The 27,695-nt window shown below is 43.0% G+C and overlaps 1 protein-coding gene and 1 pseudogene across 2 annotated transcripts; both read left to right on the top strand.

Moving 5' to 3' along the window:
* The first annotated feature begins 142 nt into the window (after positions 1–142).
* On the top strand, positions 143–21,496 carry LOC121542218 (annotated as a pseudogene).
* Positions 21,497–24,367: 2,871 nt separating this feature from the next.
* LOC121541748 (14-3-3 protein eta-like) lies at positions 24,368–27,695 on the top strand. 2 transcript variants are annotated; one of them, XM_041851026.2, is made up of 3 exons: positions 24,368–24,477; positions 24,655–24,854; positions 26,201–27,695. In XM_041851026.2, exons 2-3 carry the CDS (start codon positions 24,768–24,770, stop codon positions 26,852–26,854), a joined length of 741 nt encoding a protein of 246 aa, XP_041706960.1. In that variant the 5' UTR covers positions 24,368–24,477; positions 24,655–24,767; the 3' UTR covers positions 26,855–27,695. The 2 variants fall into 2 exon arrangements, with proteins under 2 accessions (XP_041706960.1, XP_041706959.1); XM_041851025.2 differs by having other exon boundaries at positions 24,372–24,477; positions 24,590–24,854.

Raw genomic sequence — 27,695 nt, 5'->3', positions numbered from 1 at the left:
GCTTTTTCTATGCATCATATTTCCATTAGGATTTGATTGAATTACAGCACTCTGCATTGTCAAGCTGATTTTCATACTGTATATGGATTCGTGTGCTAGGATGTAACTCCCCTTCAAAGACAAATACATTGGAATGGGAGACATGGTGACTGAAGAAGAGTTTGGTGAGAGGGAGTCTGTTGAATACCTGTGTATATGATATTGGTGTTTTTAAGGTAGACTACTTCTTGAATCTCTAACTAGTAGAACGTCAGTAACACTCTATTTATCTTAGGTGAGCACCTGTGCTTATGTGACCCAGAAAGTGGAGTATGCAGGGATCAGGTTTGCAATACCATTCATAGCACATTAATAATAAATATGTTATTGCATGTGTACATACACTGAGTATACCAAACCTTAGGAACACCTTCCTAATATTGAGTTGCACCCCCCCCCTTTTGCCCTCAGAACAGCCTCAATTCGCCGGGGCATGGACTCTACAAGGTGTCGAAGGCGTTCCACAGGGATGCTGGCCCATGTTGACTCCAACGCTTCCCACAGTTGTGTCAAGTTGGCTGGATGTTCTTTGGGTGGTGGACCATTCTTGATACACATGGGAAACGGTTGAGCGTGAAAAATCCAGAAGCGTTGCAGTTCTTGACACAAACTGGTTGTAACTCTAATGAACTTATCCTCTGCAGCAGAGTTAACTCTGGGTCTTCCATTCCTGTGGCAGTCCTCATGAGAGCCAGTTTCATCATAGCGCTTGATGGTTTTTGCGACTGCACTTGAAGAAACTTTCAAAGTTCTTGACATTTTCCGGATTGACTGACCTTCACGTCTTAAAGTAATGATGGACTGTCATTTCTCTTTGCTTATTTGAGCTGTTCTTGCCATAATATGGACTTGGTCTTTTATCTTCTGTTTACCACCCCTACCTTGTCACAACACAACTGATAGGTTCAAACGCATTAAGAAGGAAAGAAATTCCACAAAATCCCGTTTAACAAGGCACACCTGTTAATTGAAATGCATTCCAGGTGACTACCTCATGAAGCTGGTTGAGAGAATTCCAAGAGTGTGCAAAGCTGTCATCAAGGCAAAGGGTGGCTACTTTGAAGTATCTCAAATATAAAATATATATATTTTTTACACTTTTTTGGGTACTACATGATTCCATATGTGTTATTTCATAGTTTTGATGTCTTCGCTATTATTCTACAATGTAGGAAATAGTAAAAATTAAGAAACCCTGGAGTGAGTAGGTGTGTCCAAACTTTTGACTGGTACTGTATATGAATACACACTTCACAATCGAATAGTAAGCAAACAGTTCAACACAGTACAAGTATAAGACTTGAAATAGATTGGACATGTGGAATGTAATTAATGTGACATTGTGTTCCAGGTCTGTCGGGAGAGGCCATCCAGATCCACCACGCCCACACCTCAGCCGAGCTCCTGGAACTGTCCTATTACGAGGCCACTGGCAGGTTAGACACGCCCCAGGGGGAAGGTCATGCCTCTTTTATGTAAATATAGTTGAGTCAATATGGATTATTCTCCCCCGGTAAACTGTATGTTCAGGCGGACGGCACCAGAGAGACTACAGGCAGGAGAGAATGGGCTGTACACCAGCGGAGGGACGGAGGAGTATACTCATGGCAGCCCAGCCAGCAGCAACGGCACTGGTACAGTGGGGAGAACAAGTATTTGATACACTGCCGATTTGCAGGTTTTCCTACTTACAAAGCATGTAGAGGTCTGTAATTTTTATCATAGGTACACTTCAACTGTGAGAGACGGAATCTAAAACAAAAATCCAGAAAATCACATTGTATGATTTTTAAGTAATTAATTTGCATTTTATTGCATGACATAAGTATTTGATACATCAGAAAAGCAGAACTTAATATTTGGTACAGAAACCTTTGTTTGCAATTACAGAGATCATACGTTTCCTGTAGGTCTTGACCAGGTTTGCACACACTGCAGCAGGGATTTTGTCCCACTCCTCCATACAGACCTCCAGATCCTTCAGGTTTCGGGGCTGTCGCTTGGCAATACGGACTTTCAGCTCCCTCCAAAGATTTTCTATTGGGTTCAGGTCTGGAGACTGGCTAGGCCACTCAAGGACCTTGAGATGCTTCTTACGGAGCCATTCATTAGTTGCCCTGGCTGTGTGTTTCGGGTCGTTGTCATGCTGGAAGACCCAGCCACGACCCATCTTCAATGCTCTTACTGAGGGAAGGTTGTTGGCCAAGATCTCGCGATACATGGCCCCATCCATCCTCCCCTCAATACGGTGCAGTCGTCCTGTCCCCTTTGCAGAAAAGCATCCACAAAGAATGATGTTTCCACCTCCATGCTTCACGGTTGGGATGGTGTTCTTGGGGTTGTACTCATCGTTCTTCTTCCTCCAAACACGGCGAGTGGAGTTTAGACCAAAAAGCTCTATTTTTGTCTCATCAGACCACATGACCTTCTCCCATTCCTCCTCTGGATCATCCAGATGGTCATTGGCAAACTTCAGATGGGCCTGGACATGCGCTGGCTTGAGCAGGGGGACCTTGCATGCGCTGCAGGATATTAATCCATGACGGCGTAGTGTGTTACTAATGGTTTTCTTTGAGACTGTGGTCCCAGCTCTCTTCAGGTCATTGACCAGGTCCTGCTGTGTAGTTCTGGGCTGATCCCTCACCTTCCTCATGATCATTGATGCCCCACGAGGTGAGATCTTGCATGGAACCCCAGACCGAGGGTGATTGACCGTCATCTTGAACTTCTTCCATTTTCTAATAATTGCGCCAACAGTTGTTGCCTTCTCACCAAGCTGCTTGCCTATTGTCCTGTAGCCCATCCCAGCCTTGTGCAGGTCTACAATTTTTTCCCTGATGTCCTTACACAGCTCTCTGGTCTTGGCCATTGTGGAGAGGTTGGAGTCTGTTTGATTGAGTGTGTGGACAGGTGTCTTTTATACAGGTAACGAGTTCAAACAGGTGCAGTTAATACAGGTAATGAGTGGAGAACAGGAGGGCTTCTTAAAGAAAAACTAACAGGTCTGTGAGAGCCAGAATTGTTACTGGTTGGTAGGTGATCAAATACTTATGTCACGCAATAAAATGCAAATTATTACTTAAAAATCATACAATGTGATTTTCTGGATTTTTGTTTTAGATTCCGTCTCTCAGGAGTTGAAGTGTACCTATGATAAAAATTACAGACCTCTACATGCTTTGTAAGTGTGAAAACATGCAAAATCGGAGTGTATCAAATACTTGTTCTCCCCACTGTATACACACACACACACACACACACACACACACACAGGTGTATCTGACTCGCTATATAAGCATTGTATACAGCACACTAAAACCCTGCCATTAATATACTGTACTTTTTATTATACAGAGTAATGTAAAATCAGTTATCTTATCTCTTAATGTTATATGGTTGATGGCTTGCACCAGGCTTTACAGGATGGGTGTATGTGACATTTTTTAAGTCTACTGATGGCAATTGATTGTCTGTGTCTCCGGTAAACCGTGGCTCCTCATTTGAGGACTTTTCCTCTGGCAGTCCGGATCCAAGTGAGTCTGTCTATGGAAGAAAACACACACTAAATAATAATAATATGCCATTTAGCAGACGCTTTTATCCAAAGCAACTTACAGTCATGTGTGCATTCATTTTTACGTATGGGTGGTCCCGGGGATCGAACCCACTACCCTGGCGTTACAAGCGCAATGCTCTACCAATTGAGCTACAGAGGACCACTACAGACCACTACAGAGGCTTACTGACACAGTCCCACACGTCATGCACGCAAATAACATCCTATCAGTTTGGTAATTGTATGACAACCGAACCGATGATTGGATTAAGCCCTCATGATGAACTGAGAGCTTATTCAGCTGAAGCTCTGATTGGATAGTTCCTCTGTTCGTTGTCTGTGTGGGTCTCAAACATCATACTGGGGGAAAGTCTAGGGTTCATAAAGGGTGAACATTCTTGGGTCACATCCCCTCCCCCCGTCTCCCTCTCTCTCTTTCTAATGTCCTTCTCTCTACCTCTGAGTATCTCTCTCTTCCAGTATCTCTCTCTTTCTTGGGGCTTCCTCCATTTTGTCCCTCAGGCTTCACTTCTGTCTCCTCAATATGTGCATAATTAGCCTCTTCAAGGTGTGTGTGTTGTGTCTGCATGAGTAACTGTCCATAATTTCTATTTAGCATGTATAGTGTTTGTTAGCATGTACAGTGCCTTCAGAAATTATTCACACCCCTTGACTTTTTTCACATTTTGTTGTGTTACAGCTTGGATTTCAAATGGATTAAATTGAGATTTTGTGTCACTATGCCTACACACAATATCCCATAATATCACGACTCAGGATAAGACCCAGATGCAGACAGTTCGAAATAGCAAAAGTGTATTTACAGAAACGGGGCAGGCAAACGACAGGCAGAGGTCGGTAATTGAGAACAGTGTCACAAGGTACAGAACGGCAAGCAGGCTCAGGGTCAGGACAGGCAGAATGGTCAAAACCGGGGAAAAACAGGAGCTAGAGCAAAACAGGAGTATGGGAAAAACGCTGGTAGGCTTGACGAGACAAGACGAACTGGCAACAGACAAACAGAAAACACGGGTATAAATACATGGGATAATGAGGGGAGATGGGAGATACCTGGTGAGGGTTGGAGACAAGCACAAAAACAGGTGAAATAGATCAGGGTGTGACACAATGTCAAAGTGGAATTATGTTTTAAAAAATGTTTACAAATTAATTACAAATGAAAAGCTGAAATGTCTTGAGTCAATAAGTATTCAACCTCTTTGTTATGGCAAGCCTGAATAAGTTCAGGAGTAAACATCTGCTTAACAAGTCACATAATAAGTTGCATGGACTCACTCTGTGTGCAATACTAGTGTTTAACATGGTTTTTGAATGACTATCTCATCTCTGTACCCCAAAGATACAATTATCTTTTAAGGTCCCTCAGTCGAGCAGTGAATTTCAAACACAGATTCAACGAGAAAGACTTGGGAGGTTTTCCAATGCCTAGCAAAGAAGGGCACCTATTGGTAGATGGGTAAAAATATTTAACTTCCCATTGGGCATGGTGAAGTTATTAATTACACATTGGATGGTGTATCAATACACCCAGTCACTACAAAGATACAGGTGTCCTTCCTAACTCAGTTGCCAGAGAGGAAGGACACAGCTCAGGGATTTCACCATGAAGCCAGTGGTGACTTTAAAACAGTTAGAGTTTAATGGTTGTGATAGGAGATAACTGAATATGGATCAAACATTGTAGTTACTCCACAATACTAACCTAAATGACAGATTGAAAAGAAGGAAGCCTGTACAAAATAAAAAGATTCCAAAACATGCATTCTGAAAATGAAAATGTGGCAAAGAAATTAACTTTATGTCCTGAATACAAAGCCTTATGTTTGGGGCAAATCCAACGCAACACATCACTGAGTACCACTCTTCATATTTTCAAGCATGGTGCTGGCTGCATCATGTTATGGGTATGCTTGTCATCTGCAAGGACTAGGGAGGTTTTTTTTAGGATAAAAATTAACAGAATAGAGCTAAGCACAGGCACAATTCTAGAAGAAAACCTGTTTCAGTCTGCTTTCCAACAGACACTGGGAGACAAATGTACCTTTCAGCAGGAGAATAACCTAAAACACAAGGCCAAATATACACTGGAGTTGCTTACTAAAATGACATTGAATGTTCCTTAGTGGCCTAGTTACAGTTTTAACTTAAATCGGCTTGAAAATCTATGGCAAGACTTGAAAATGGCAGTCTAGCAATGATCAACAACCAACTTGACAGAGCTTAAATAATTTTTAAAAGAATAATGTGCAAATATTGTACAATCCAAGTGTGCAAAACTCTTAGAGATTTACCCAGAACGACTCATAGCTGTAATCGCTGGCAAAGGTGATTTTAACATGTATTGATTCAGGGTTAGTGAATACTTACGTAAATGAGATATTTCTGTATTTCATTTTCAATAAAAAATATAAAAACATGTTTTCACTTTGTCATTATGGGGTTTTGTGTGTAGATGGGTGAGGAAAATAATATATTTAATCCATTTTGAATTCAGACTAACACAACAAAATATGGAATAATTCAAGGGGTATGAAAACTTTCTGAAGGCACTGTATATGTGTGTTTATCTGGTATATACACTCACCGGCCAGTTTATTAGGTACACCCATCTAGTACCAAGTCAGAACCTCCTTTTACCTCCAGAACAGCCTGAATTCTTCGGGGAATGGATTCTACAGCTGTTGTAAAACATTCCACTGGGATGTTGGTCCATGCTGATGCGATGGCATCACTCAGTTGCTGCAGATTGGACTGTGGTACATTCATGCTGCAAACAGCCCATTCCATCTCATCCCAAAGATGCTCTGTTGGGTTTGGTCAGCAACAATGTTCAGGTACAGTATCGGAAGGACCTAACATGTGCCAGGAAAACATTCCCCACACCAGTACTCCACCACCACCAGCCTGTACTTTTGACACCAGGTAGGATGGGTCCATGGACTCATGCTGCTTACGCCAAACCCTGACTCTGCCATAAGCATGACGCAACAGGAACTGGGATTCGTCAGACCAGGCGATGTTTTTCCACTCCTCAATTGTCCAGTGTTGTGATCGCGTGCCCACTGGAAACGCTTATTTTAGTTTTTAGCTGATACTGGTGTGGTTGTCTGCTGTAATAGCCCATCCGTGACAAGGATCGACGAGTTTGTTCCGAGATGCCGTTCTGCACACCACTGTTGTACTGCGCCATTATTTGTCTGTTTGTGGCCCGCCTGTTAGCTTGCACGATTCTTGCCATTCTCCTTCGACCTCTCTTTTCAACTAGCTGTTTTCGCCCCCATAGGACTGCTGCTAACTGAATGTTTTTTATTTGCTGCACCATTCTCGGTAAACCTGAGACACTGCGTGAAAACCCCAGGAGGGAGTCCGTTTCTGATATACTGTATCTGGCAAGCATGGCACTGACAATCATACCACGCTCAAAGTCGCTTAGGTCACTCGTTTTCCCATTCTAACGTTCAATCGAACAGTAACTGTATGCCTCAATGCCTGCTTTATATAGCAAACCACAGAGTGATCCATTTTTGTGAACGGGGTGGTGTACCTAAATAAACTGGCTGGTCAGTGTATGTGTGTAGAGTGGCCAGACGGAAGCCACTAAAGACTCTCAGACCATGAGAAACAAGATTGTCTGGTTAGACCTGGAGAGGTACACACACACACACACTATAGAAGGTCTACAATGAGGGCTGCTACAACATGCTGCCACACACTGACCTGGAGAGGTACACACACTATAGAAGGTCTACAATGAGGGCTGCTACGACATGCTGCCACACACTGACCTGGAGAGGTAGACAAAATTTAACCCACAGAGTACACAAACACCTCACATAGTATACAAAATGACTACTGCAACACTGACTGCATGGTCTACTGCCTTACTGAGAAATATACTAGCAAATAGAGCAGCAGCTACATACACCCATTTCAGATGCCTCTCACTCTCACTCTCACTGTCTGTCTGTCTCTTTCAGGCGGGATGATGAGGCCCCTGTGATGAGTGCCCCTCAGGTGTTTGAGGAGTTCTTCTGTCAGCGGCTGATGCAGGGCTACCAGATCATTGTCCAACCCAACAATAGGAAACCCCAGCCCGCTGTGGCCCCGCCCCTCAACAGTAGTCCACTCTACACCAGAGGTGTTCTATAACCTCTGTCTCTGTCCAGGCCTGTGGCTCTGCTCAGACACAGTTACCTAGTACCACCACAGTTAGCTATGGCTAGTCTCAAGAAGGCCAGTTTTATTGCTTCTTTAATCAGCACAACAGTTTTCAGCTGTGCTAACATAATTGCAAAAGGGTTTTCTAATGATCAATTAGCCTTTTAAAATGATAAACTTGGATTAGCAAACAACGTGCCATTGGAACACAGGAATGATGGTTGCTGATAATGGGCCTCTGTACGACTATGTAGATATTCCATAAAAAATCAGCCGTTTCCAGCTACAATAGCCATTTACAACATTAACAATGTCTACACTGTATTTCTGATCAATTTGATGTTATTTTAATGGACAAAAACATTGCTTTTCTTTCGAAAACAAGGACATTTCTAAGTGACCCCAAACTTTTGAATGGTAGTGTACTTATGCACACACACAGTCACATACAGAGCCATGTTTAGCTCCAGAGCTTTAACACTTTAACTTGGACCTCTTTCTACTGTAAAAGAGTTTGCCATAGCCAACACTGACAGCGTGCACAACATACAGTAAGACTTCCAAATAACTCTTATCTCTACCTTATCTTCCTGTCCTGTGCCATAGTTTGATAGACTCTCTGAAGTTCTGGCGGACCCGCTTCCTGCTGCTGCTGGCTCGGGGGAGCGAGACGTGTGGCGGACGGGGAGGGGCACTGGGATGTCTACGGGGAGGGAGCGGGCAGAGACGGCACCAGGGAGTGGGCCCTGCTGGACTGCTTCATCCGCTTCCTGGAGGGACTCAACCGCATCCACAGACGCCACCGCTCCAACAGGATCATCAGGGTAACACCCTAAAACACTGTCTTACTCAGAATAAGTTTAGGAAGCAAAAAATACAAAAACTCAAAATATCAACTCAAATTATGTGATTGAGCAGTCTTGCAAACCCAGTCAAGAGAGAAACTGACTCTGCTAGGAACAATAATTCTATGCCAATGTTGTTGTCTTAAGTTGTTTTAAGTTTTGAGCTTCCTGTCATATTGTCTTCCCCTCTCATTCTGTCTGTAGAAAGGAACAGCAATGAAGGGTCTGCAGGTGATTGGTCCTCTCCCTATCCATCGAGCCTGTAGTGCCCCCTCTGGTTAAGAAAGGCAGCGCCGCTTTCTCAGCTCTCCTCGAGTTGGAGCTGAACCAGAAGTGAGTAGAGTTGTCCTGTCTGTGTGCTTTCAGTGGAACCTTGTGTGTTTCCAAACTATTAGCAGCACAGGGTATCTGACATTGAAGGTACCGGTCTCACAATGATGATGCGCTTCCTGTCTGCAGGACTCTAGAGGAGCAGCAACAATATGGGAAACTCTCAGCTGCCACCAGTGAGTCTTCCACTGTCTCCACGACCACTACAAATGTGGACAGCCCTCACAAGGTGGGTATCTTTGTTTAGGTTTGGGAAGGAACACAATGATCAAGGGCTTTCTGTCTTGGGTTAAAGGGTGCTCAATTGGGGCATTTTGTGTACGTTTTGGTTGGGGGCACTTTTTGGTATGTATGGAATGTTTGTTTGACGGGGTTTATCTCTGCTTCCTTATTATGGGGTTTTACTATGCTTTTGTTTCCCTTTCTCCTTCCCCACCTTTCTCTCCTTCCCATATTTTCTTGATGATGGGCTCTGGGTTTTTCATCCTGTGGTGTATTCCTCCTATGCTGACAGGTTGCTGCCTACATTTGATATTTCATACATAGCCGTCGTTCCTCCTACATTTATCACACACAGGTCAGTAACTAGGGGCAACTGGACACCGCTGCATCTGTTAGAGTAGAAGTGTGTGTGTGGGTGGGTGGGTGTGTGTGTGTGTTTGTGTCTGTGTCTGTGTTGTCCTGTTACACTTGCCTTGCATCTTGCACTGTTCTTCTGGGGTGCAATCTGCATGTCTCAAATCAACCCAAGGTAAGATCTGAGTTATCCTCCTCTGTATCTCACTAGCAAGAGACCAGGAGTGATTGTTAAGTAATGTAAATGAAATAAATAGAAGGCAGCAGAGTAACTGCCTGAGACTGTCTTACTTCATTCTAACCTTTGCTGATTGGCCTTTAGGTTTCTAGTAGGACTGACCCCATTTAGTCGACTGGTCGATTGTTTGGCCGATAGGCTGTTGGTCGACAGATACTTTTTTAGTCAAGCAGTTGAAAAAATAGCACGTCTTGATTAATGCCTGTCTCAGTGGACTAATCCATTGCGGAGGCAGCAGGGATAGTATCACCAGTAGTACATTTGCTGTTAATTCCCATAATTTCTAATCTACAATGTTTGTTTAGTTACCATAATTTATGTTAATGCATTCAAATATTATTGTTACAGTCTTTTACCTTTCTCATTGTCGGAGTGGACACGTTGTTTGCAGAGTGCACAACCTAGGCTACACTTGTGAGGAATACGTTTTGTTTATTCATTGTGTTTTGTTTGGAGCGCTCCTGTCAATGTTGAGTAAGGATGCACACCTGTTTACATATAGTAGGCCTAAGCTACCTGGCCTGCGCGCAAATGTAGGCTTATAAATGTGCCCATTTGCGGATCTGATAGTATTTCTGATAGTCTTAACTCAGCACCACTAATGAGCTGTGGAGCTTCTCAAAGTAATTTTTTCTTCACCTCAAACAGCAAGTAAACAAAGTCTGTTTTTACATGCATTGAGAATGACAATAGTTCCTCAATGTAGTCTATTTGAAAAATCTTTCCAGCTCTCTTCCTTTTGATAAACACTCGGTATGAAAGGGAAAGAAATGTAATGCTCTGATCCGGTGGAAACGTCATAAAATAGGCCTACCTGAATACTTCTTATCTCTTGCACAAATAGCCTACAGCTGTGTCTGTCCGGGAGCTCACTGGTGCCGGAAACTCTGAGGGTCCAGAATATTTTATACAATGGTGCCAGAGTTTCCAGAATATTTTATACAATGGTGCAAGTTATTTAGCACATGCTTCGGGCTGCCAAGTTGATAGTTGATACAATGTTTCAAGTTCCTTGCAGACAGGCCATGTGTAGCCAATGTGATTTATTTTTATCAGGATATTTTCTACCTGCAGGCTGCAATGTTTTTATTTGTTGGCTTTATGTAGGCTATTTTTACATAGTTGGCAATGGCAATATAAGTTACTTTTAGATTTGTATAATTTTCATTTAGATATCATTTAGATTAATCACATGACAACGATGTTGAGATAAGAAGACTTTATTATAAAATAAATGAAACTGTTCCACGAAAATGTGCATATGAAAATCATAACTGTCACGCAGATCAGTAGAAATGGTAAGATAAATTGGCACTCCAAATGGAAAAGGATGCCGACCCCTGGTGTAGCGTCTTACCGGCAACTTCTAGAGCAGAATGGCAGCAGCGGGAGGAGGAGGTTCGGGAACAGGTTTTTTTCTTTTGGTTAGGCTATCTTGATCTCTGGCTCCCTCTTGTGTCATTTGTGTGTCTTAATTATTTAATCACAGTGTGCTTAAAGCATCAAACAAGCTCAGAAGCCTACATATAATGGATTTTATTAAAACATGTAGGGTGTGTTTATACTGTATATGAAAAAATACATGTTTAAACATTTTGACCAGTCGATTGGTCAAAAGAACAGACTACTCTTGGTCGACCAAGATTGTTTTTTTTTAGTCAGGGACAGCCCTAGTTTCTACTGAGCCTGCTGAAGGAGGAGCCACAGACAAAGGAGGTCAGGCAGGGGCTGGGGCGGGGACCAGTGGGGCTGCAGCCCAGGCAACATGGGACACAGAACCCAGCTTAACCACAGAAAGCAGGTGGGAAAGAAATACACATTTTTCCCCCTTCTGATTCGAATGTAAAGTGTTCAAAATCATGATTCTAGTTGTAAAGTGTTATGTTAACGATGATGACATAGTCATAGTTAACCATGCTTTTATGTCTGTGTTTACAGTGGACAGTCTGCTACTGGAGCCTGATCTCTGTCTTCATCCTCCACCCTGATGGAGATACTAGAGGCCATCAAACACCCCACGTAAGACCCTGTTTGTTTGTGTGTGTGTGTGTGTGTGTGTGTGTGTGTGTGTGTGTGTGTGTGTGCGTACGTTATGCTTGTGAGAGAGTGTGTTGGCGTGCACCACAACGCATACCTAAAGTGTTTTAGGTGTGGTTTGTTGTTGTCTCTGCAGTTAGATGGGTGTGTTTGAGCTACTGTTGTGTCCTGTTATGTGATATATAGGACAGGTGTGTTTGAGCTACTGTTGTGTCCTGTTATGTGATATATAGGACAGGAGTGCAGCTTCTACCTGAGCAGAAGGACCTGTCCCCTAACTGCTTCATCAGTGCTGAGATCGTCCATTGGTTGATCAACAACGTAGAGGGCGTGGCCACACAAGGAATGGCTGTCGACATCATGCGGGTATGTGTTTGTTTATCTGCCTTTGGTAAAGTATGTGCCAGATACACACTGTATGTCATGAATACAGAATTTGTGTGTTTGTGTTAACAGTATTCTTGCTGTGTCTCCTGTGAGCGAGGTTAGAGAGACACATAAACAGTCTGCACAAGCTGGCTAATCGAGGAGGGAAAAAAAGGAGGAAAAAAACAGTCTTTGCCCTGTTTCAGAGGAAGTGGTTTGAGGTGGCCTTTGTCCTGGAGGAGTGTCGACCCTGTGACCTCCCGGCCTTCCTGCTGCCCAGCTGGCCCGCCTCCTATGCAAATAGGCACAGCTCCTTCAGCCGCAGCTTTGGAGGACGCAGCCAGGCCGCAGCACTGCTCGGTACACACAGCCTGCTCCTCCCCCAGAGCTGAGCCTGAGCCAACCCACCACAACCTCAACCCCACCCCAGAATGACCATGCCTCCCGCTTCCGCCCAGTCAGACACATACCCTAGAACTGGCCCTCACACAGAGCCACCAGACAAGATTCCTGCATGCCTCTGTATGCAAATAGGAGGTGGTGCTAACTTGGTCAGCAGATTGGGACATAGTTGGTTGAGATCCGGTTGGACAATTTTCAATTAACTTGGTTTGAATTGTTGACAATAAGTCCCCTAAAGTAATTAGTAACTTGTTAACAGTTGATCTCTAAATAACTTAACACCACTTCATAACTGGGGAGCTACTATTCTATTTGATTGAGGCATGCAGGGAACTTGTTCACAAACCCATCAAACTCTATCTAATTTGTTCTTAGATTTGAATAATTGACCATGATTTATTACATACTAACCACAATTGTACTCTGTACAACCACTTGAAGTACTTTCCATTACTTGCATTTCTCACAATCACAACATTGCTTTCACATCATTGAATAAATGACTTGCCATCTACCACATTAACTAATAATTATCCTGGTCCTTATTCTGTGTGACACAAGATATTGGACCTCAGTACCTATACCCCTTACGGGCAACAACAGGGCTGCATGTGGTTGCTGGTTATCTATCTACTCCAGCTTACAGAACTTGGGTTGGTGGTACACCTAAACCTCATCCCATTCTGATCCCAACCCCCTCTACCTCCAATTGTAGATAGAAGTGGCATGTCAGTATGTGTACAATACAATACGTACTACATCTAATGGTAGTACTTGTGCTACTGTTGACTGATTGACAACAACTCGATCCAATCAGATCACTGATGGATGTGATTTGCATCTACTTCCTCCAATCAGAGCACTAATCGGTGTGGTAGTTCTGTTTTCCGTCCAGTTAGAGCACAGGTTGGAGTGGTAGTGTTTAGTGCATACTGTGGTAGTAGTGGCTGAGGTACAGTACACTCATAGGAAAAAAGGCTTCCAAAAGGGATCTTCGACTGTCCCCATAGAAGAACCCTTTTTGGTTCCAGGTAGAACTATTTTGGGTTCCATGAAGAACCCTCTTGGGAAAGGGTTCTACATGGAACCCAATAGGGTTCTTCAAAGGGTTCTCCTATGGGGACAGCCGATGAACCCTTTTATGTTCTAGATGGCACCTTTTTTTCTAAGAGTGTAGTGCAGTGGTGTGCAGAGCGCTGTCCTCTCTTTGCTTTCTCTCTCTTTACCGTTTAATGTGTAACGTTTCCACTATAGAATGCTGTGAGAATGTTACTGCATTTAGAGTCTTAATCCTTAAGAGTCTAAGCCAGGTGGTTTGAAACATTGAATTTGGCCTTACTGCTATTAGCCCATAGAAATGCATTGAATAACAGCTCCATACATGGATAAACAGATAGTCAACAACAACAACAAAATGTTCTGAAGTGTCTGTCCTATATCTAAGAAACAATGTTTTTATTTATACATGTATTTAACCCCTATTTTAGGCACTAAACTATCTCCATATATTGTACACTGAGTGTATAAAACATTAGGAATACCTTCCTTGTATTAAGTTGCAACTACTTTTGCCCTCAGAACAGCCTCAATTCGTTGGGGCATGGACTCTACAAGGTGTCGAAAGCGCTACACAGGGATGCTGGCCCATGTTGACTCCAATTCTTCCCACAGTTGTGTCAAGTTGGCTGGATGTCCTTTGGGTGGTGGACCATTCTTGATACACATGGGAAACTGTTGAGCGTGAAAATCCCAGCTGCATTGCAGTTCTTGTCACTCAAACTTTTCATACTGGTTCCCCGTGGGAATCGAACCCACAACCCTGGCGTTGCAAGCGCCATGCTCTACCAACTGAGCTACACGGGACATATCAATTCAATTCAAGGGGCTTTATTGGCATAGGAAACATATATTTACATTGCCAAAGCAAGTGAAATGGATATACAAAAGTGTAATAAACAATAAAAAGTGAACTGTAAATATTACTCACACAAGTTCCAAAATAATAGACATTTAAAATGTCATTATGTCTATATACAGTGTTGTAACGATGTGCAAATAGTTATAGTACAAAAGGGAAAATAAATAAACATAAATATGGGTTGTATTTACAATGGTGTTTGTTCTTCACTGGTTGCCCTTTTCTTGTGGCAACAGGTAACAAATATTGCTGCTGTGATTGCACACTGGTATTTCACCCAATAGATATGGGAGTTTATCAAAATTGGATTTGTTTTCGAATTCTTTGTGGGTCTGTGTAATCTGAGGGAAATATGTGTCTCTAATATGGTTATACATTTGGCAGGAGGTTAGGAAGTGCAGCTCAGTTTCCACCTCAATTTGTGGGCAGTGTGCACATAGCCTGTCTTCTTTTGAGAGTCTGCCTAAAGCGGCCTTTCTCAATAGCAAGGCTATGCTCACTGAGTCTGTACATAGTCAAAGCTTTCTTTAATTTTGGGTCAGTCAGTGGTCAGGTATTCTGCCACTGTGTACTCTCTATTTAGGGCCAAATAGCATTCTAGTTTGCTCAGTTTTTTTGTTAATTCTTTCCAAAGTAATGATCTTTTTGTTTTCTCATGATTTGGTTGGGTCTAATTGTGTTGCTGTCCTGGGGCTCTGTGGGGTCTGTTTTGTGTTTGTGAACAGAGCCCCATGACTAGCTTGCTTAGGGGACTCTTCTCCAGGTTCATCTCTCTGTAGGTGATTACTTTGTTATGGAAGGTTTGGGAATCGCTTCCTTTTAGGTGGTTGTAGAATTTAATGGGTCTTTTCTGGATTTTGATCATTAGCGGGTATCGGCCTAATTCTGCTCTGCATGCATTATTTGGTGTTTTACGCTGTACACTGAGGATATTTTTGCAGAATCCTGCATGCAGTCTCAATTTGGTGTTTGTCCCATTTTGTGAGTTCTTGGTTGGTGAGCAGACCACGGACCTCACAACCATAAAGGGCAATGGGTTCTATAACTGATTCATGGTATGTTAAATGATATGTTCCTTTTGATGGCATAGAAGGCCCTTCTTGCCTTGTCTCTCAGATCGTTCACAGCTTTGTGGAAGTTACCTGTGGGGCTGATGTTTAGGCCGAGGTATGTATCGTTTTTTTGTGTGCTCTAGGGCAACGGTGTCTAGATGGAATTTGTATTTGTAGTCCTGGCAACTGGACCTTTTTTGGAACACCATTATTTTTGTCTTACTGAGATTTACTGTCAGGGCCCAGGTCTGACAGAATCTGTGCAGAAGATCTAGGTGCTGCTTCTAGGCCCTCTTTGGTTGGTGACAGAAGCACCAGATCATCAGCAAACAGTAGACATTAAACTTCAGATTCTAGTAGGGTGATGCCAGGTGCTTCAGATTGTTCTAGTGCACTTGCCAATTCGTTGATATTGATGTTGAAGAGGGTGGGGCTTAAGCTGCATCCCTGTCTCACCCCACGGCCCTGTGGAAAGAAATGTATGTGTTTTTTGTCGTATGTTTTTCCCCCAACACCACTTTCCATCAATTTGTATAGCAGACCCTCATGCCAAATTGAGTCAAAAGCTTTTTTGAAGTCAACAATGCAATAGAAGATTTTGCCTTTGTTTTGTTTGTTTGTCAATTAGGGTGTGCAGGGTGAATAAGGTCTGTCGTATGGTAATTTGGTAAAAAGCCAATTTAACATTTGCTCAGTACATTGTTTTCACTGAGGAAATGTACAAGTCTGCTGTTAATGATAATGCAGATGATTTTCCTAAGGTTGCTGTTGACACATAACCCACGGTAGTTATTAGGGTCAAATTTGTCTCCACTTTTGTGGATTGGGGTTATCAGTCCTTGGTTCCAATTATTGGGGAAGATGCCAGAGCTGAGGATGATGTTAAAGAGTTTATGTATAGCCAGTTGGAATTTGTGGTCTGCATATTTTATCAATTCATGTAGGATACCATCAACACCACAGGCCTTTTTGGGTTGGAGGCTTTGTATTTTGTCCTGTAGTTCATTCAATGTAATTGGAGAATCCAGTGGGTTCTGGTAGTCTTTAATAGCTGATTCTAAGATTTGTAATTGATCATGTACAGTTGAAGTCTGAAGTTTACATATACTTAGGTTGGAGCCATTAAAACTTGTTTTTCAACCACTCCACAAATTTCTTGTTAACAAACTATAGTTTTGGCAAGTCGGTTAGGACATCTACTTTGTGCATGACACAAGTCATTTTTCCAACAATTGTTTACAGACATATTGTTTCACTTATAATTCACTGTATCACAATTCCAGTGGGTCAGAAGTTTACATACACTAAGTTGACTGTGCCTTTAAACAGCTTGGAAAATTCCAGAAAATGATGTCATGGCTTTAGAAGCTTCTGATAGGCTAATTGACATAATTTGAGTCAATTGGAGGTGTATCTGTGGATGTATTTCAATGCCTACCTTCAAACTCAGTGCCTCTTTGCTTGACATCATGGGAAAATCAAAAGAAATCAGCCAAGACCTCAGAAAAAAATGGTAGACCTCCACACGTCTGGTTCATCCTTGAGAGCAATTTCCAAACGCCTGAAGGTACCACATTCATCTGTACAAACAATAGTACGCAAGTATAAACACCATGGGACCACGCAGCCGTCATACCGCTCAGGAAGGAGACGCGTTCTGTCTCCTAGAGATGAATGTACTTTGGTGTGAAAAGTGCAAATCAATCCCAGAACAACAGCAAAGGACCTTGTGAAGATGCTGGAGGAAACAGGTACAAAAGTATCTATATCCACAGTAAAACGAGTCCTATATCGACATAACCTGAAAGGCCGCTCAGCAAGGAAGAAGCCACTGCTCCAAAACCGCCATAAAAAAGCCAGACTACGGTTTGTAACTGCACATGGGGACAAAGATCGTACTTTTTGGAGAAATGTCCTCTGGTCTGATGAAACAAAAATAGAACTGTTTGGCCATAATGACCATCGTTATGTTTGGAGGAAAAAGGGGATGGCTTGCAAGCCGACGAACACCATCCCAACCGTGAAGCACGGGGGTGGCAGCATCATGCTGTGGGGGTGCTTTGCTGCAGGCGGGACTGGTGGACTTCACAAAATAGATGGCATCATGATGTGGATATATTGAAGCAACATCTCAAGACATCAGTCAGGAAGTTAAAGCTTGGTCGCAAATGAGTCTTCCAAATGGACAATGACCCCAAGCATACTTCCAAAGTTGTGGCAAAATGGCTTAAGGACAACAAAGTCAAGGTATTGGAGTGGCCATCACAAAGCCCTGACCTCAATCCTATAGAAATGTTGTGGGCAGAACTGAAAAAGCATGTGCGAGCACAGAGGCCTACAAACCTGACTCAGTTACACCAGCTCTGTCAGGAGGAATGGGCCAAAATTCACCCAACTTATTGTGGGAAGCTTGTGGAAGGCTACCCAAAACGTTTGACCGAAGTTAAACAATTTAAAGGCAATGCTACCAAATACTAATTGAGTTTATGTAAACTTCTGACCCACTGGGAATGTGATGAAAGAAATAAAAGCTGAAATAAATCATTCTCTCTACTTCGGACATTTCACATTCTTAAAATAAAGTGGTCATCCTAACTGACCTAAGACAGTGGATTTTTACTAGGATTAAATGTCAGGAATTGTGAAAAACTGAGTTTAAATGTATTTGGCTAAGGTGTATGTAAACGTCCGACTTCAACTGTATACAGTGGGGAGAACAAGTATTTGATACACTGCCGATTTTGCAGGTTTTCCTACTTACAAAGCATGTAAGTCTTACAAAGTCTGTAATTTTTATCATAGGTACACTTCAACTGTGAGAGACGGAATCTAAAACAAAAATCCAGAAAATCACATTGTATGATTTTTAAGTAATTAATTTGCATTTTATTGCATGACATAAGTATTTGATACATCAGAAAAGCAGAACTTAATATTTGGTGCAGAACCTTTGTTTGCAATTACAGAGATCATACGTTTCCTGTAGGTCTTGACCAGGTTTGCACACACTGCAGCAGTTTGTTTAGTGTGTTCCAATTTTCCCAGAAGTGGTTAGATTCTATGGATTCTTCAATTACATTGAAGATTTCTGACGTGCTTTTCTTTCTTTTTGTGTAGTGTATTTCTGTATTGTTTTAGTGATTCACCATAGTGAAGGCGTAAACTCAGGTTTTCTGGGTCTCTATGTTTTTGGTTGGATAGGTTTCTCAATTTCTTTCTTAGGTTTTTGCATTCTTCATCAAACCATTTGTCATCGTTATTAATTTTCTTAGGTTGTCTGCTTGAAATATTTAGATTTGATAGGGAAGCTGAAAGGTCTGTTTAGACTTTCTACTGTGAAGTTTACATCTTCACTATTACAGTGAAATGTTTTGTCCAGGAAGTTGTCTAAAAGGGATTGAATTTGTTGTTGCCTAATTGTTTTTTGGTAGGTTTCTACACTACTTTCCTTTCATCTATAGCATTTCTTAATATTGTGCAGTTCCTTTGGTCAAATCAAATGTTATTGGTCACATACACATATTTAGCAGATGTTATTGTGGGTGTAGTAAAATGCTTGATGCCTCATGATTTGAGTATTGTTCTGTTCAGGTAGACTGTGATTTTGCTGTGATCTGATAGGGATGTTAGAGGGCTGACTGTGAACGCTCTGAGAGACTCTGGGTTGAGGTCAGTGATAAAGTAATCTACAGTACTACTGCCAAGGGATGAGCTGTAGGTGTACCTACCATAGGAGTCTCCTCATAGCCTACCATTGACTATGTACAGACCCAGCGTGAGACAGCTGCAGGAGTTGTGACCCATTTTTGTTGGTTGTTTTGTCCTAGTTGTGTCTAGGGGGGCATATTTGGGAGGGAATACTGTCACCTCCAGGTAGGTGTTTGTCCCCCTGTGTGCTGAGAGTGTCAGGTTCTTGTCCAGTTCTGGCATTTAGGTCGCCACAGACTAGTACATGTCCCTGAGCCTGGAAATGGTTGATCTCACCCTCTAGGATGGAGAAGCTGTCATCGTTAAAGTATTGGGATTCTATTGGGGGGATATAGGTAGCACACATGAGGACATTTTTCTCTGTTGAGATCATTTCCTTATTAATTTCTAGCCAGATGTAAAATGTTCCTGTTTTTACTAATTTAACAGAGTCGGTTAGGTCTGCTCTATACCAAATTAGCATACCCCCTGAGTCTGCTCTGCTCACGGCCTGGGCATATGAGCGGCTGTCATGTTGAGGTCCTTGCTGCAGGGGCGGGGGACATGGGGGGGGCATAAGGGGCATAGGTCTGATCTGGGGGGGCCTGTATAGAGTGTGGACAGGGTTTGTTTGGGGTGGTCTCAGCTGGTTGGGGTGTGGCTGGTGAAGCTGTGGTCTGGGTGTAGGTCCTCTTGGCGTGGATTCTCTCGGTGCTTGCGTTCACCCGCTGTATGGTGGCAAGGTGAATGTATTTTCGTGGTAGCAGGGTGGAGATAACCACTTGTGTGTTGGGGAAAGCTTTTTCAATCACTCCCTTGAGTGCTGTGGCCACCCTTTCCTGCTGGGCCCTCAGGTCGTTTGTGCCCGTGTGAATTATAATGTGGCTGGGGGACCCTAGTCTGTCCTCTGATAACAGCTCCAGGGCATGCCTAGTGTTTGGGCACCAGAGTTTAGCCACTTTGTGCTCTCTCTCAGATTCGGGTTTGTTCAAGACAAGTTTTCTGCCTCTGCTTTCAACTTTCCATCAGAGAACAAGCCCCAATACATCCATGCAACACGTAGGCACATAATAGAACTAAGATGAGCATGATTTCTAATTCTGTCAGAAACATTTTTTTCTATATGCCCTTTGTTACCTTTAACATCCTCCCTCACACTGTACTGTTCTCCTTCCCCTCTCTTTCTGTCTCTCTGTCCTCCCTGCTCTCTCTCGCTCTATAGGCTCAGTGTTCCTCCAGCTGCCCTACTCCAAGAGGAAGTATTGTAGTGGGCAGCAGTGGAGGAGGAGGAGTTCAACAGCATCAGCCAGTCAGGGCCTGTTTGGCTCGGAGGAGCTGGTGGGTTACTACTGGGCCTACAACACCATGCTGACCAAGGCCTGGAGGACGGCCGTGCTTGGGGACGAGAAGCTGGCTGACCGCCTGCTCAGAGACTTCACTGACTTCTGCGCCAACAAAGACAAGAGGCTGGTCAACTTTTGGGACAGCTGCCGGGAGAAAATTAATGCTAGTGTGCCGTGATAGAGAGGGGGAAGTGAGGTGAAACTGAGAAAGATGACACTGACACCTCTTGAAATGGGGATGTACTATATGAAATGAGTCTGCATTGGCTGCAGTGTTGAGGTTTGTGGGAAGAATTATCATCAAGAACCCCTTGTATATGTGTGCTGTGTCCCCCTCTGTGGCAGCACTTGTGCCTTGCATCTAGGTCAATGTTCGCCCAAGATGTACTCTTAAGGAGTGTACCGTTACTCCTTGAGGTCCAAGAACCTTATGTTATTTTAAGAGGTATACTGGCTCTGGCATCCGAAAAAGCCAAATACTCCATTTAAACAACAAGAGGCTGCTGAGGGGTGAACAGCTCATAATAATGTCTGGAATGGAGTGAATAGAATGGTATCAAACACATAGAAACCATGTGTTTGTATTCAATACCATTCCATTTATTCCGTTCCAGCCATAACTATGAGCCCGACCTTCCCAATTAAGCTGCCACCGGCCGCCAGTGATCTAAATGTGAATCGATTCTCATTTGCGATAAGGTTCTAGAAACATAAAGCCTATTACTTTCATATCACAAAATAATTTCATAAATGCAAAATATACACTTACTGTACACTGTTTTAACCGGCTTTATCAAAGTTGCAGCTGCCAATATTTTTCAGTGACAACACGTTTCTGCCGGCCTTCGGATCATGCTAGATAGCCAATTAGCACAGGTCTTCTGTCTGTCTTCTGTAAATATGTGCTGTAACATGGAGATATGGCAGTGTGGGAACCCTAACCCTATAAAGGTGTGTATCAATTTAACCTTTTGTTTTTTGAAAATTATTTCTTGCTGATATGTAAGGTCCTTATGCTTCCAAAACCATACTGCTAGCGATTTTTTATTGTACTTAACCCTAGGTTTAGCGGAATTGCCAACAACCGGATGCATCTAGTTTTCAAGGATACAGCTAATAGGCCCTTTTCACGATGACGTCATCTAACTTCCACCTTTCCGCGTAGCAGGTTAACTTCACTTCCGTTCGTCCGTAACCTGAGACTTCTCAACGAAAATACAACTGTTGACCACTAACTAGCAAGCTAGCTACTTGAAGAAATTCCAAAAGGTACGTTTAAGTTAAATTAGTAAAGTTAAGAGTAATAATGTTTACGTATATGCAATGGTTTGTAACTTGCTAACGTTATTGTTAATTCATAATTGTTCACTGCCTTAGTTACTTAAAAGTGGGCTAACGTTAGCTAACAACAACTTAGTACCAGATACCGATAACGTTAAAAGGTAGCGTTACATTGCTGCCTGGCTGTAATGTAACAAGTTTACTTAGCTAGCTATCTAACCCTTTGTTAGGCAGTTAGTTTATTCATGAATGTATAGTAACTCACCTATTCAAATACTGTTGTGCATGATAGCTAGATAAATATTGATTCCTGGTCAAAGCTGAATGTTAATTTAGCTGTTTCTTTTCTCTCGGTTTCTGTATCGCAACAGTATCCCATCCAACACCGAAGCATGGCACAATCTTCGAGAAGATGCTATTGCAGTGTACCATTTTGTTCAAACAACAAACAGAAATTCCCGTATCTGAGTTTTCACGATTTCCCTGTTGATGGAGAAATACGTGCCCGTTGGGTGAGGGCGATCAGGAGAGATGAGGGACCAAGTTTTAAGATTATTCGTGGGAGCACCTTTGTTTGCAGTCAGCACTTTCCCCCTGAGGATAGATACACATCGGCCAGTGGACGGATCCGTATTAAACAGGGATCAGTGCCGTCTAGATTCCACTGGAATGATTGGGGTAAGGATAGGTAGACAGCGTTAAACGTAATACTACTGTAATCCAATAATATATTACTTGTACAAAATGTTTAATAATTTAATCCTGATGCAATATAGCTGCTACATTTTGTCATTTTAGGGACTGAAAAGTGATTACCAAAATGTATCATGACAAGCATATGGTTAATTTCACACATATAGGAGGCGGCTCACAAGCTCGGGAGTCAGTTTACCAGCGAGCAAGAAAGCGTCTTGGTGTTGCTGTCCTGGATGATTCTGATCATGAGATGCCTGACAGCACAGAGGGTGCTTTGCCTGCAGTGACAAACGATCACGACTATGCCTGCCGTCCTTCTCCTGGTTAGTATTACAAATAAGAGTAACCATGTATCTGTTTGGCAAAAAAAGTAAAAGTATATGGCAGTTAAGTAAAAATACTATTTTATACTACGATTTGGAGTAACTGGTCTCTCTGTGAAAAGACTTGGCGTTTTAAACCTCATCCATCTTAGAAGCTTCTTCAGTTTTATTTATTGAAAATGGGATGGGATAGATGAGTAATAACTAACCTACCAACATGTATGCTTTTTTCTTCCCCTTAAGGTAAACTGGACAGTGCTACTCAAAGAATTCGAGAGTTGGAGCTGCAAGTGTTGTCCCTAGAAATTGAGATCCAGCACCTGACAGTTAAGAAGCAGCATCCACTCCTTTTTAATTTTTGTGTCACAGATGAGGACTATCGCTACTACACACGATTCAGCTCAAAGGAGGTCTTCACTGTGTTTTGGGATTCTGTTTATCCCTCTGCTTCACGGCTTGTATACTGGTCTAAGGCACAGCAAACGGCACATGTCTCATTTTTCTTCATGGACCTGTAACATCGCCCTCTCACTGTCACCTCACCGTTAACTACACTTGAGACTGTTTCAATACAGTGATTGGGAGAAAGGGCGCAGCATTAGCCATTAATACATTACTGACTCTTATCTTACGGTCGATACAAACAGCAGTAATATTAAAAAGAGGCTGCAAAACAGAAACTCGTCACCTCATAACCTTCGCTAGCATAGGGCTAATTTAAGCTAAATAAAGATAAACACGTACCTTCATAATCAAACAGGTAACCTTCAACGAAGAACTTGTAGCCTTTATCAAGCTTCGATCTTGAAGTAAGGGACCACTTGTCAGCAAGTCGTTCTACGTCGTTAAGTCGTATTGGTGGCAGATGTGAAAGGGACTGGGTGAACTCCATAATGATGTGCTACTAGCTAAGCGTTCCTAAGCGACACCGGATGTAAACATAACCTGCATCGCGGCAGAACGGAAGTTGTCTGACGTCACGTGAAAAGGGCCTATTCAACCTAGCTTCGTAAATTCTCCTAACCGGCTATGTCAATTTTGACAAAAGCTGTATCCCTTCTAGACTAAACCAAGTTACAGAGAGGATGGAATGGGAAGTGTTTTCCTTTTAAGGATGAAGGAGGGAATGATTGTGAGCAACACGGAGGTCTTCTGCAACTTTCAATGACGTGTGCACATTACAATGGTTGACATAAGTGCCAACATAGGTACCATTACTCCCCTATCATGGCTTTGGGACTGGGCAGATGTGAGTAAAGACATTGCTTTTGTTCTCCTCTCCGTCATATGTTTGTAAGCATTCCTTCCATGTCCATACTATATGTGAGGACTGGAGAGGTCACACTTGCTAGCACCAACCACTAATATACAGATAATTGGCACCAACCCTACACGCACGCGCCCTCAGTTGCTGCTACAGATCGAGGATGCAGTACATCGCACTGCGCAGATGCACGCCTGCAGCGTACGTTTCTATTTGTAGAAAGTGACGTCACCATCAAATATCAGCGGCAGCCTTCCGCCAGCACACCCCTTCACCGGATAGACTGGATTGACAGGACGCTTACAGCAGCACCCCAGGCCGCAGTAGCTAGCTAGCCAGCATCAGGTAGAGATAAAGAGGGTTTGGAGCGAGGGTTGGGAGGTTGTCACTGATTGTCTCACTTCTAATTTGCGCCTTAGACAGTAACATTAACATAATTGCTTCACCATTGTTTTAGCTAGGTCGTATGTAAGCGGGTATTTCGGAGAAAATCCGCAGTGACGTTTGATGTGCTGTTTGTAGCGTTGGACATCAGCAGGAAAATACATATCGGTGTATTCGAAAGCAATCGTCGACAGCCTGCCTCACTGTATCGTGGAACTGACTCCCTGACCTTCGGCACATCAACAGCGAGGATGGCAGATAGAGAGCAGCTGATCCAGAGAGCCCGTATGGCTGAGCAGGCGGAACGGTACGATGACATGGCCTCGGCGATGAAACAGGTAGAGACGTCATTGTTCTAATGCATCTCACTTGAAATAATTACTTAATGTGACAATCATTGATATCAGTTTGTAACAAAGGTCATCAGATTACGTCATTCAATAGTCTGACCATGTAGTATCTTGCCAACTACGGTAGCTAGTTAGCTACAGTAGCTGGGTTTTTTCGTCTTTACTTTTAGAAAATATTTCCAGAATTCTGTGCATAATCAAATCAGTGTGAAACCTGGTGCACACAACACCAAGGTTATTTTGCTTCTGTTACTATGTTATTTTGCCATATCTTTTTGAGAAGCGAATGTGGTAACTAAAGACCTAGTTAGCTATATCTAGCTAAGAATGAAACTGGTAGTCGTCTGGCTTCGTGGCTAGCTACGGCTGGTCGATGCAGTAGCAGTAGCACCAGCCCAGATGAACAGAGGCACACATTGGGTACCTTCGTTCACTAGTTACAGCACTTTGGGCTGAGTGAATACAACTAGCTAGATAGTCCAAGCTTGAAAGCTGGTCTTACATTACCTGTAATAGCTTAACTAAGATAATAATGGTCAACTTTATGCCAGACCGAGATAAATGTTCTTAAATAACTAGCAAATATGTTATGAACGACTAGATTTTGTTCCTTTGCGAATGCACTCACACATACCCTGTCTGCAAGGGGGTCGTCACTTGTTACCACATCCACAAATGGCTAAACCCTGTGTATTTCTACAATGTATCTTCTTAAAAATTTATTTTAAACCTAACCCTAAATACACTGATAACCTTATGCCTAATCCTAACCTTAAATTAAGACTAAAAATCACATTTTTGTGATAGACAATTTCGACATTATGACTGTGGTAACTAGTGACAACCCTGCAAGGTCAGATGTATTGATGCTGATGGATACATTTTCAGCTAATGACTTAAATGCATCCGGTTGCTCAAAAGGCATAGAAGTATCTTTATATAATAAAACAAAAAAAATCTGGTTCAATCAAGCACAGCTTCATTCACAAACACAGCATACATTTAGGCATCAAAGGCCTTTATCTCAACCTAGGCATGTATGCACCCTTCAACGTCACACCTTTGTCATGGTGAATTTGTATAGCTTTTTTTCAGGATAAGTTTAAAAACAGGTGCTCCCAATGTTAGGCCAATGGTCAATTTCTTAGATGTATAGAAAGTATATGATATGGTAGCATTTTCACATCCTGTCACCATTAATAAAATATATGCCATTTAGCACATACATTCATTTTTTACGTATGGGTGGTCCCCGTAATTGAACCCATTATCTTGGTGTTGCAAGAGCCATGCTCTACCAGCTGAGCTTTTTAACACTTCTATGTCCTCACCAGGTGACTGAGCTGAGCGAGCCTCTGAGTAATGACGACCGCAACCTGCTCTCCGTGGCCTACAAGAACGTGGTGGGGGCCCGGCGGTCCTCCTGGCGCGTCACCTCCAGCATTGAGCAAAGGGCCATGGCCGACGGCAACGACAAGAAGCTGGAGCTGGTGAAGGCCTACCGGGAGACGATTGAGAAGGAGCTGGAGACTGTCTGCCAGGACGTGCTCAACCTGCTCGACCAGTTCCTCATCAAGAGCTGCGGAGAAGACCAGCTGGAGAGCAAGGTGTTCTACCTGAAGATGAAGGGCGACTACTACCGCTACCTGGCCGAGGTGGCCACGGCCGAGAAGAAGACCTCTGCCGTGGAGTCCTCAGAGGGAGCCTACAAGGAGGCCTACGAGATCAGCAAGAGCATGGCGGCCACCCACCCCATCCGCCTAGGCCTGGCCCTCAACTTCTCTGTGTTCTATTACGAGATCCAGAACGCTCCCGAGGAGGCCTGCAAGCTGGCCAAGGAGGCCTTTGACGAGGCCATTGGACACCTGGACAATCTGAACGAGGACTCCTATAAGGACTCCACCCTCATCATGCAGCTGCTGCGGGACAACCTGACCCTGTGGACCAGTGACCAGCAGGACAGCGAGGGGGGAGAGGCCCAACCCTGAGACCACCTCCTCCTACTCCCAGATAGTCTTTAGCTAGAGTTAGCCACTCCCCTTCCCCCTGTTCTCTGTTCTGATCTTTCCTTCTCTATTCCCTCTATTTTCTTATCTCTTCCTAATCACTCACCTCTTCTCTTTGTGCCATTATAATACTAAATGAAGGCCTCATCAGGAAGAATCTGTTCTCTAGTGGCCTGTCGTTTTGTCCTACATTCTCACCTCTTCCCCTGCTGCTGCATTCACCCTCATACAGTCCTCCTCAACTTTTTCCCTCTTCTCTGTCCTCCTTCAAGGCTTTCTGTCCCTGGCCCACTTTCTGTGCACTAGTGGTATTTTTTTATTTTTTATTCTACCTGTTCCATTCCCTCCCTTCTATAGTTGCTGATCATTAACTGAATGGTTGGTATTCAAGTGGCATTTCCACAGGATGTTCTCGTGAGGACAATCTAGTATCTATCATCAGGAGTGATGTCTGTAATGCTAATTAGGGAAAATGTTTCATTATTTTGCACAGCATAGTGCAAATGTCACTATTTATCAGAATGTTGTTGTGCTCTCCTCCTTGACTTGAACCCTTTCTATGCCCCCCCACTGTAAGATGTCTGTCTGTTGTTCCTCCGCTCTATTTCCTGTCTATTGTCCTTTCCACTTTGTCCTATGACCTCTGTGTGCACTGCTAGCCCCTGTGAACGTGTTCCAGCCATCATCCCGTCTTGAAATGTCCGTCTTTGAATGTTGATGGGACAGTGTCTGGAGTTTTCAGTTGTGCAAGTACATTTGTTTATTATTATGAATAATGCGTGGTCATTAAAGAATGCCATTAAAATATTACCTACCATGGGAA

This window comes from Coregonus clupeaformis, chromosome 27, assembly GCF_020615455.1.
Source record: "Coregonus clupeaformis isolate EN_2021a chromosome 27, ASM2061545v1, whole genome shotgun sequence".
Lineage (NCBI taxonomy): Eukaryota > Metazoa > Chordata > Actinopteri > Salmoniformes > Salmonidae > Coregonus > Coregonus clupeaformis.
This window is presented reverse-complemented; position numbering and strand designations above follow the sequence as displayed.